At 39.7% G+C, this 12,039-nt stretch overlaps 1 protein-coding gene across 2 annotated transcripts in view; it reads left to right on the top strand.

Moving 5' to 3' along the window:
* Positions 1-6,207, top strand: part of LOC131685933 (small ribosomal subunit protein uS12m) — a 108,553-nt gene extending 102,346 nt beyond the window's left edge. For both annotated transcript variants that reach the window (XM_058969970.1, XM_058969972.1), the window contains one exon: positions 5,790-6,207. In XM_058969970.1, the coding sequence (XP_058825953.1) occupies positions 5,790-6,151 (362 nt within the window). In that variant the 3' untranslated portion in view covers positions 6,152-6,207. The remainder of the gene's footprint in view (positions 1-5,789) is intronic.
* The last annotated feature ends 5,832 nt before the right edge of the window (positions 6,208-12,039 follow it).

The raw sequence follows: 12,039 nt of genomic DNA, 5'->3' as shown, positions 1-12,039 counted from the left end.
CAACCAATTAGAAACAGTCGGATTCGATAGAACTATTTCAAGTAGCTTACTAGAATATTATAGTTACTATCTTAGATTTTAGCTTGGCTTAAAACTATGTGTGTGTAGAATTATTCATGTATTCACAACAGCTCATCACCGGCCAAAACGCCCCACCCATTGTTGTGGGGCACACTCACGGATTGCTGTGGGGCATACCGTCCTCTTGTTGTGGGGCATATTACACTTTCACCGGGGGCATTTTGCCCTGGGTGAAAGAAAAAACTAGAATTTAGGCATCTTTGAAAAATGTTTAATAGTACTTGTATCAGGATGTTTCTAATAAAAAATGAAACGGGTACTAATTTATAACTAATATAACAATAAATTAGAGTTGTTAGTGAGAAGATCAATGGTGAAATATAGCTATTTTTCCTTAAGGGGGGCGTATTAGACCTGCTTACCCTAAGTTTAAGCGATTCGGTTCAGCCATCTCTGAGAAAAATGAGTGAGTTTAGAAAATACATACACATACAGACCTTTGCTGATCTCGATGAACTGAGTCGAATGGTATATGAGACTCGACCCTGTAGGCCTCGGTTAAGGGGGTCCTCTACTCGCGAGGCCTAAAATTGAGCACTTTTTTGGGAATAAATTGTAAAGCATCTACTCAATGGACTTGAAACATTTTTTTTTATTTTTAAGATACATGTTTTGACTTTTCAATTTTACATTTGAAGACGAAAAGAAAAATCTCTCGCGAGCTTGAAAATTTATTTTTTTGTTGGGTACATATTCCACTGCGACCAGTGTTTTGATCTATTGTGGCAGGCCCCTTTTTGTTGTTTGCCACATCAGGGTGTTGTATCACTATTAATTTGAGTGATTCCCATCTGCTGACTATAGGCTTGGTCCCAGTAAGGTATTATAAAACGGATAAAGTTTATCGCCTTACTGGGTGCAGTTGTCCATACATCTAAGGGTTGTATTACCCCCTTATCGAAGAATTTGCTCCTTTTGTGAAAAAGTACTACACAGTTGCACAGTAAATGTTGTTAGTTCTCCCTATCTAGGTTGCAGAAGCGACAGGTATCATCTTATATTTTGCCTAGTTGCTTAAGGTAATATTTACTTAATTATTGAAATCAGACCAGTACTTCTATGAAAAGTCTTACTTGACCGCTTAAAAACACTACTTTCGGGAAAACGCGTTTAAAGATAAAGTACGGTGTATAACACGACACAGCTTACTAGATAATCTATTATACTGGGTCCGCAGAGCTCACCTTCCTCATCATGAAAATGTTCTTGACTTTGCACATTTTGCTCTCTCTGTTGCATTCGGGCCTGATTTGCCGCGACACCCACTTTGCGTTCAGAACGAGTTATACGTTCACTAGGGCATTGCAAAATAATTTTTTTTAATTCTCGAAGCCCCCCCCTCCTCTCATATTGTGACAAATGTCAAAGTAAGCTCAGATGCCAAATTTCAAAATCATTTGGACAGTTCTAGACTCCCGCCCACTTCGCTTGAAATTTTTGAAATTGGTGCTATGGGAAAATATGGAGGAAACATATATTAAATGCTATAACTTTTGAAGTAGCAATCAGAAAATTACAGTTTTTACCTCTTTTTCAAGGAAATAACCTTAGTATTTGAACGGAGACTTTGTTTCTAGAAAAATACGGGAAAGTGGGGTACTGGGTCATTTTGGCCCCAAAATCCCCCATTTTTTATAATTTTTCTGCTCCGTGCAAATCATACATATTTTGCAGTTTTTCTAATGTGAAAAAATCTCAGAAATCGAACGGAACCTTTTTGATCTTTGTCCGAATACGAGAAGTTGGGGTTATAGGGCCTTTTGTCATTCATATTAAATTTTATGATTTTCTCGTGCATATATCTCTACTATTCTTCACTCAATTTTGCAGTTTCAACAAGTGGGTGCAGCAACCCGATCTCGCTGCTGTCGCCGTAGACACTAAAAAGTTATGTGTGGCCGTAGATAACCTGAACGTGGTCGTCTCAAAAATCTCGAGTCGCATCGAGCCATTTGTCCACACCAAAACGAAGTCGCAAGAATAACGCTAAAATTCGCGCAACTGCAGCCGCTGTATAGGGTATGAGTGGATCGGTTGCTGTTGAGCGGGAGAAGTACAGTGGAGGAAATCAATGCTAAGGCCCAAGAATGCCTTGAATAAGCGAAACACCCAAAGCAATATTGTTGATCAAGCAGAATACTGATCTCTCAAAGCTTTATTTCGTTTCTTTTCGAGTTGAGCTTCCGGGTGAACTAAAGGACGATTCATTCAAACGCTCTACTTGGAGTACTGGTTTGCGAATTTTGTTTCGACCAGAAAAAATAGGATAGGATCACCGCCGCTTGTATTATTTAAATGCTCGATCCTCTACGCCACAGTCTAGCCACTGTAGTCAACATCCACTAGTCGTCCCGGTCCTGTGAGCGACAGTGGAGAGAGGGTCTTCCAAGTTTCCCTGAAATGACCGTCAATTGCTCGAACTTCGTGTCGGCACCGGATGTCGCTTTTTCTGCCAGCGACTCATAGCTTCTCACGTAGGGGAACATAGCCCAAATGCATAAAATACATACCACGGAATCACGTCTCTCTAGTCCAGAGAGACGAAATTCCGTGGGATGTATTTTATTACACTTGCTACCAGGGACGAAGAAGCCTTAACCCCCCGACCCAATACAATCGAGCCCTTTGCTTAACCCTCCCTTTACAGTCGAGCCCTTTCAGCCAGCAAGCTGCAGCTGTCTCAGTCCAGTTGTGGAATTGGGACAAAATGATCTTCCACAAACCTACACCAGGCAGTATAATGCATATTTGAGCTTTTCCCTGACTGAAAACTCTTCGATATCCAACTTTGGTCAACGACAGGACAAGCTGCTACTGTACTACCAAAATGATGTCAATTCAAACCTTGAACGTCTCCGAGTTTTGACATTATTGTCTTCGTCGAAACGTGATTAAGCGATGACACGCTTTCTAGTCTGATGTTTGGTACTGACAGATATATTTTTCGGTACGATTGGAACCCTAGAAATAGCCACAGAAACTACTGGAGGTGGCGTGTTAGTAGCAGTCAGTCGCAGCTTGTAAGCAAGAATCATCAAGAATATTTCATGGAATTGCCTTGAGCGGGTCTGGACGATAATCGAGCTTGGTAACTTGCGTGCGTTCTACATACCACTTTATTGCGTTCGCACAGCTTTTACTATCCTCGAAGATGCTAAAATAGTTGATGAGATCATTGTACTAGGAGACTTTAATCTTCCTAGCTTTGTTTTGTCAGCGATCAGGTTTCTGCTACATCAATAGCTATGGCTCCCTCTCCTCTAGTAAAACCAGTAGCACATCATCCTCCATTAAGGTGGGACAGAGAAAGGGCAAAAATCGAAAACGAAAAAAGCAGTTTTTTTTTGCACACCGTGTGTTAGATCTTCATAAAAATCAATCAGCTCATGTAGAATGTTGTTACAGTACTGCTGATTGATTTTTATGAAGAGCTTACACACGGTGTGGAAAAAAACTGCTTTTTTCGTTTTCGATTTTTGCGCTTTCTCTGTTCAACCTTAATCGCCACGAATGATAGCACCCTGGTGCACGATTTCAATGTTTCGTTGGTCTTCGTTTCTTAAGATTTCCGAAAATCGAACTATCACAGTATCGCAGACCTTACCTCTACTTTCAATTGGCAAAATATTCTGAATCCTGAATCAGTGATGCAAACTTTTTCCATCGCTCTGGGGTATGTTATTGACAGACACGTTCCGAAGAAAGTTCATCATCGATAAACAGGCCCTCCTCGGTAAACGAGAACGATACTACGGCTGAAGTCTATCAAAAGAGCTGCTCTACGGAGTTTGCCAAGTATCGCACAATCCCACTCATAAATGATTACGTTAGTCTCAATCATGCGCATAAATGAGCTAGTCAAGGTTGTGAAATCCGGATTGCCATCGTCTATGACTTTCAATGGCAGCACAGCTACCACATTCCAAGATCACATATCATTGACCTTGTTTCGAAAAATTTCGCGAACGCGTTCACGTATGGCGGCTTGAGCTAGTAATTATGGATCCTTTTCAGGTTCACTGGCTTCACGTCTCGACGTTCGATAGCGACTAACCTGCTGTGCCTAAACATGCTACATACGCACGCAGTTATTTTTTCGCTTTCGTATTTTTTAAATATAAAACAACGCATTTGTATCGTTTATCATTGTTATTTGTTACAGTCTCGCTTGCACTGTGTGTGTGTGTTTTGAGTGATGGGAAGCTAAGAACTATTGTTCCATTATCTTCTTCCTATATTCTATAAATACACCTAATACAAGTCAGTTGATATCATTTTTCCCATCTGCGTTAACGATTTTCTCTTTGGATAGCCAAAAGGCATCGACTCCTCATGCTTAGGCCTTGTTGGTAAGCTGCAAATTAAACAATACCCGGATCTATCAACAGGTTCGTTTGTGATCTTTCAACCCGAAACTAGGTCTAAGAACTACATTTTTTAAAGTCCTTGAATTACAATTTTTAAAGTCTTGACGGAACGAATATTGGCAAGTTGTAAGCAGGCAAACGATATTGCTTGCTGCGAGCTCTTCACGAAGGATTATTGTGTTGATGTATCTGCTCACAACGTGGGAATAGATGGCGTGGTAAACCTGTGCATCGACGCTTTTACCTGTACATGATAGTAACATTTTTACTAAAAATCCTAGCTAAATACAGTTTTCGGTAAATTTGTTAAACACATTCTGGACAAACTTTTTACAGAATTGGTTTTTCACTTTGGGTTAATTAGCGATCTAAACGTGCGGAGATACTTTAAACGCAATGTGCAAAAACGGGGATCCCAAAAATTGACAGAGTTATTTGGGATTACACAACGAACTCAAACGTGCTGTGCTGGAATAATGGCATATGACAAGCAACTCTACTATTCATGATAACGGTAGTGTTTTCACGCAGTTCAACTGGTAGAAGGCAGATAGCGCCCCGTCGAGGCTGGTCTAATGACCTAATATCATCAATAGAATTAGACTCGCACAAAAGCATGAGATAGAACTGTGTTATCTCACCGTTTGACAGCTCACTTTACTAAAAAGCCTCACGAAAGTAAAAACAGTAAAACTTGCAATCTTGAAAATGACCGGCATCATGGCGAATCACATAAACTTCGCATGGAATTGTTCGATTGATTGCAAAAACTAATGTTCGCTAATTTGTGCGTAGAGTCTGTAATGGAAACTAGAAAATAAACTCAAATTATTTTTTTAATTATAAGAATTACGCTGCAATAAGCCCAGAACACTCCGCGAATGACATGCTTTTGGATTTCTGCTCTAGTTACGGATCGAATATTAATCGCACTCAGTATGTTTTTGACATTAATGACCAGATAAATTATATCCTTCACAGTTAGAAATATTCGTTGAATGTAAATCCACCATATTGGTCCGGCCGTGCCTTCAATATTTAATAATATTACCACAAACGTGAATCAAAGCAACCGAGCCTTCATTCGTTTACGATTATTGCACGAGGCGAGTGGGAAATAACGAATCAAAGTAGACGTGGAACGATGTAAACGATTTTAATTATTGTTTTATGTGCCCTTCCATCATTTGAAAAAAAAAATCCTAGATTAATCCTTCAAAATATGACATGGATCACTGCACATAATTTCCTACATTTATTGATGAAGAATCTTTTCCACTCCAGCAGCTGCCACTAACGGGTTTTCACTAACGCGTGCTCCTTTACATTTCCCAATTTCAGCCTTCTCATCGTTCCTGCAGCGCGGCACGATGGCTACCCTGAACCAGATGCATCGCACCGGGCCGCACATCAAGTACCGTCCCCCGAGGCAACCGCTGGACGGTAAACCCTTCGCCAAGGGTATCATTCTCAAGACGCTGATCAAGAAACCGAAGAAGCCCAATTCGGCCAACCGAAAGTGTGTCCTGGTTCGGCTGAGCACCGGGAAGGAGATGGTCGCGTACGTACCCGGAATCGGTCACAATCTGCAGGAACATAATATAGTGCTGGTGCGGGTCGGCCGAATGCAGGATCTGCCTGGTGTTAAGCTGAAATGTGTTCGCGGAAAGTACGATCTGCCGCACGTGATCAAGCAGAAGTGAGATCTTGGCTAGGCGATAGATCGGAAGACCGTCAATAAAGAACAATGAAAGAGTTATATGGGTAGAAGAAGCAAAAATTTGCCAGAGTTGGATAAGCCGGAATAGAAGTGAAAGAAGGTCCTCGTTGGTAACGTAAGTTTTTCCAAGAAATTGTTTTGTACATTGCTGGACGGGCGGGAAGAAAAGAGTTGCCGAAAGTGACTCAACATTTTTTCTTTATTTGTCGTAAAGTTTAAGAAGAAACCGAATGGTTTGCGTCTGACCAAAACCACATCGGTCAACTATAGCAAAAATATCAAACAATGGCGCAAAAGTTGAAAAATGTTGAAAGAAAGTTGCCAAATCATTGGACCATTTAGACCTGGGTTATATTGATTTGCATAAGAAAGGTGACGGCTGTTTGGAAGAGAATGCAATTTTCACGGAAGAGAACTCTATTACACGGGCAAATTGATGAGTGAGAATTTACTGCTAGTTTAAAATCTTCGGAAACTTCATTGGAAGATGACTAAGCTTATTTTCTCATCGTTGTATCATCAACATCTGAACAAATGTCGAACAAGGATTAGTTCTTCATTACTCTATCTTCCTGCCTAGAGGGACTATAGATCTCAAAATTGGCAAAAGTATGTAAACCCACAGAGTCAGTGGCCGATTCTGAAAATTTGTCTCCTTCTCAAATACCATTTCTCGTAAAATTACACCTCGGTGACACCCACCTCGGTCGAGACTGCAATCGTATCTTGTCCGCAGAGATTTACTGTTTTACATGCCTTGTTTTTGCTAAAACCATAATTGTACGTCTAACTTTGGCCCGGATTAGGTGAGAAAACAAACAAATCCTCCTTCGATCCTCCTTCCAAGCAAATAATCAACCATTTCCTTGAATCATGATAGACGAGAAAAATGGTGCGAGTTTTTTTTCCTGCCTGGCTTATCCACCAAAACACTAAAAGGGAAAGGAAGCTGCAGTCAACGATCTGTATCCGAAAAAAGGGAACAATTTCGACCCGAAAAAATGTCACATTAACACCTTCGTACACAGTTTTTTTGTTATTAGAAAATCCTGGAAGTAATCTGCTTCTAGTCTTTTTTCTCCCATCGATAAAAGATGAGCCTCTTAAATCCTTTTCCCATCGCCTTGAATGGTAAGTTGAAGAACCCGTTAGATCAGACGAAAAAAAATGGAAAGGTGTGAAAAATCATACTCTCGAATGTTCTCGTGTGAAATAGGACCGGGAATTTGCTTTCAAACTGGCAATTCCACGGGACAAGCGTATATTGTCTTGTGGTGTGGTTTAATGATGTGACCTATAAGTTCGATGTTTCGTTCACGTGGAAGTATAAAATGCATTCAATTACATTCTGGAAAATGGATTTTACAGTTCCTTTTACAAACGTGGTGTTGAAGCACCTAAACCTAAAACTCGCGCGCAAATTATTCTTTTATTCCACATTACACGTGGGTGATCTGGAAACCAGAGTTTTGTTTGCAAATTCATTAGAACCATCGTATCTGAAAAATGCATCAAAATTAAGACAATACGTCACGTGTCATATACGCAACTGTCAGTTCAAACCCTTGGATTTTTCACATCAGGTGTATCTAATGGTAGACTATACTATTCGACTATACAACAGTCGCAAAAAGTCTGTTTTTGTCTGTATTTTTTTTTGTTGCAAGAAGCTATATAAAGAAACTATTTAATTAAAAAATGTAATAGGAGACGCGAAATACTATTTCAGAACTTATGTCATGTCATGTCAAATCTGTACAGCTTTCTAGCTTCTTGAAGGTTCAATCATTGATAAAATATTGCCCGATCAACGCACAGTTACATCAACGTTCACTTAGTATAGTGAGTCAAGGAATGCGCGTTTCGAGTTCGCCTCATCAGTATCAGGTCAGAACGACTTGACCGCCAGGCAGACGATCCCAATCAAAGAACTAGTCATGAATGCCACTTCCAAGTGCAGAAATTCTATTGGCTGATGAGAAACATAACGAATTCAAAACCTGATTGCGGCTACCAAGCCAATGCGTAGCACTATTCTATATTTCCTTAAGAATTAATTGGATCAAACCACGTTGTGCATGGAGAATGCAATACCTAACTTTAGTGAGTCAAGAAATTCGACTTGCGTTCCGCTTCACCCGTACCTGGCAGACCAGCTTGGTCACCAGATATACACAAAATCTAAAATAGAAACAAGGTTAAAACCTCTATAATCAAAAATAACAAAGGAACTTCGAAAAATCCATTATTACCAATTATCAAAAGCAGAAACGAATCATTAACTATTTTATACTCTTTTAAGCGCGAGCACACTGCTTTTCGATGTTACTAGTACACAGGTACGAACATCGTGTAACTGTATGTATTCTTGAGATTAAGATCCATTTTCATTTGTTTCTGTTCCACCTTGTGGACTGCAAGTCTAATATGAGTAATTCGAAGTTGTGTTGTTCATTTGACTACGTAGTCGGAGGTATCGATACAATATTGTTTGTGTAGTGAATAGGCAACACCGTGTTTGCTTACTTTGTTGATAGCTTTCGCTTTGCGAGATGGCAAGGTAGACTGATTTTCACAATTATTGGCTGGCTTTTGAAATGCTTTCCGAAGGCAGGGTTACCGCAGAGTACTGCCTCAAATAGGAGCATATAAGTTAAATATGACAGTATTAATAAAAGTAGACACTTAATAAGTGAGCTAATGCAACTGCCTCGAGGTATTAATGAATGTTAAGGCGGCATGGGAATCTTTTCCATGCTTTCTCATTATTTTTTTCTCGAAAAGGGTAAAGCAAAATATGTTAGGAGTTTAATGCATACCATGCAAACACATTCTAGTCGCGAAATTTTTTTTAGCGACATGCCAGAAACCCCTTTTCATTTATACATATAGACGAAATGCGGTACCAATTAATTGCCGCTCATACGTTCATCGGAAATGAAAAAAATCTGATAGAGTCTTCAAGCATACTCAATTGTTTTCTCCTTGTCCTTTTTCGAAAATTCAAATTATAAATAAAATGGTGGGCATTTGAAGCAAAACAAAACCATTAGTTTCTAAAAAATTGTCTTTGATTGATTCAAAGACATGTTGATTATTCGAAATTCGAAAAAAAGGGTGGGTCAAAAACCCTTTTGAGCTTTGAAACAAAACAAATGAAGGGGATAGTTTGTAGGGCTTATAATACATTCATGGTACCTAATTTGCAGCCATGGTTTCGAGAAAAAACCGCGTGTAAAGTTTTGTGTACGATTTGCTTGCTGACAAAAAACGGCTCGATTCAAAGTTGCCAATCTCCAATAATAGTTAGATTTGTGTGAAATTTGTAGAAAATGCTTTTAAAAAATTGAACTTTTAGAAAATGAAACCTAATCGATGTTTTTTTTTCAAAATTTAATCATGAACCCTAACGCATCACCTCTACCGATCGGCTATTGATTTCAAGGGTAGTAAGATTCGGCCGTCTGTTACTAGTATTGCTCTCATGCAGGTAGTTAGGAACGGCATGAAACGGAGCTAGCTACTATAGCATACTATTGGAAGTGCCGTAATCTGAAAACTAGTGAACAAATTGTGTGCTATGCAATAGTTTATAAATGTATACTCATAAATGATAGAAGTGTAACCGAGACCTAGTTACAAGTTATGAAATTTGGCATATTGCAGATTTCTTTCGTTAAATGGCACAGTATAAGGTCAGATAAAATGTAATGCACGACCAAGTTGGGAGAAAGAATCCGCATGTAGCTCTAACTTCAATTCAAAGCAAGGCACACCAAACTGAGTAGTAGTGTCATAGTTTATAATATAGAATATGTTACCATGATTTTTTAAACTTTAGAGCTAATAGAAGAAAACAGAAAAAAAATGATTCAACATGTAAAAATCATATACTACACGAAGTTTTCAAGAAATCATAAATAGAGGAACGATTCGTTTAGGGAAACAGCTATAAAATATGGTATCCTACGAAGAATTATTTGCTGGCCTGGACAACGAAGTTCGAAGGGAGCATATGCGTTCCATCTTTCCTCTTTTCTATCAAAGGCATTCTTCACCCTCAAACAATGCTATGTAATTATAAACGTCAACGTGCAACGGGTTAATTCTGTCAGCATTATTGCCATAAAACTATAAACTGAAATGTGATGTTTTACCTTTTTATCGAATGTAACTATAGATCTGTTCGCTTATATGGGCCCCTCAACTCAATAGTGCACAGAGGCCCCGACTGATCTTAAGACGGCCCTGGTCGCTATACGACAAAACTCCATGTCTATGCCCCAGCCCGTAAAGCGCAGATAGATAGTGTACTTTCCGAGACGGGTATTACTTATTACTTGCAAGAATCTGATACGGCGTGGGATTGGCCTAATCCCAAATCCGTTGCTTTAGTCAGTAAAAATGCAAGCAATTGCATTTGGCTGTGATGAAGGGCTACATTAAGCTAGACTCGTTTCGTGTAGCCTTCGCTGGGTCAGCGCTATCTAGCCACGTCATTATGGGAAGGCTTCGCCTATCTGTCCACTTGTTTATACCGCGCGACATAAATTGCCTCAACTGCAAACAACTGGGTTATAGGGCTAACAACTATATTAATAAATCACGGTCTGACAAATATGGGAGGGATATGTGGAAAAATACTGAAAATTTTATTTACTGTAACGAGAGAGAGTCCTCATGAAAAAGAGTCATGTCCTGCGTTTAAGCAGGATGAGGAGAAGCTCAAGCACTCCGTTAAGGAACACTCTCTTCTGCAGAAATATTGCAGAGTGCTTCGCTATCTGCTCTTTTAGAAATTTCTTATGTTCAGCAATAAACTAATAAGCCCGAATTTTATAAACCACAAGGGAACAAGGTCGAAGTCGAGAAGCAAGAGCTCGATGAGTTCAAAATTCAACCCGTTGGATATTCGATTTCTCCAAGAAGGTTTATTCGGATTGAACAGAAATTTTACCGCGTCGCGTGCCTTCACAAAACCGCAAACAACTCACCGTTTTCGATGGTGGAGTTATTTCTTGCTCTCTTGCAACAATAACGTCCCGAATCAAATTCAACTTATTGAAGAATCTACCTTATTCTGAAAATATGCGATTGTTTTAAAAAGTGTGGACAAGGCCTCATGATTGGCCATCCCAAAATCAGAAAACCAGTCATCGCCATCCAAAAATCAGTAAAACCAGCCGCCGATCATAACTCGTATCGGCCAATTACAATGTTGTTCTGTATCCGGAAATCGTTTGAAAACATTATTCGGTTCCGCCTCGACAATCGGGCCGAAGCAATCGCTATGACAAAAGGACGCACGATTTCCTTGGGTAACTCACAACCGAAATTGAAATAGCCTACGCTCGCTGAAATGGCGTCAGTGTTCTTGGATATTTCAGGGGTTTTCGATTCGGTTTCTACTAATGTTCTATCAGAAAAGCTTCACCAACATGGTCTTTCACCTACTTAAAACAACTTTTTGTCCGATTTGTTCTCTGAAAAGCAAAAGAATTTTTCGCATGGGGATTCGACAGCTATGCGTTATAGCTATGTGGACCTTCCCCAGGGCTCACTTCATCGTAACTGGCAGCCTCAGCTCATCGATGCTCGCTATTCGCTGAAGCACTCCCCGCACTTCTTGAGAAAAATACGGCAGCTCTCGCGTGGTTTATCTGAAATATCATACCAGATTTTGCTAGTTTGGCTCCCTTCGCACTGCTTTATTCCAGTGAATGAGAAGGCGGTCATTTTAGCTTAGAAGGTGATATTTATGCAAGACCAACTAGCTTCAACGAATTGTTCTGTATTTCTCGTCAGAAAACGCTCAAAAATTGGTAAGTTGTATGGAGCAATGGAGATCTAGGAAGGTAACTCCATTACCGC

The sequence above is a fragment of the Topomyia yanbarensis genome, chromosome 2 (genome assembly GCF_030247195.1).
Source record: "Topomyia yanbarensis strain Yona2022 chromosome 2, ASM3024719v1, whole genome shotgun sequence".
In the NCBI taxonomy this organism is placed as follows: Eukaryota; Metazoa; Arthropoda; class Insecta; order Diptera; family Culicidae; genus Topomyia; species Topomyia yanbarensis.
This window is presented reverse-complemented; position numbering and strand designations above follow the sequence as displayed.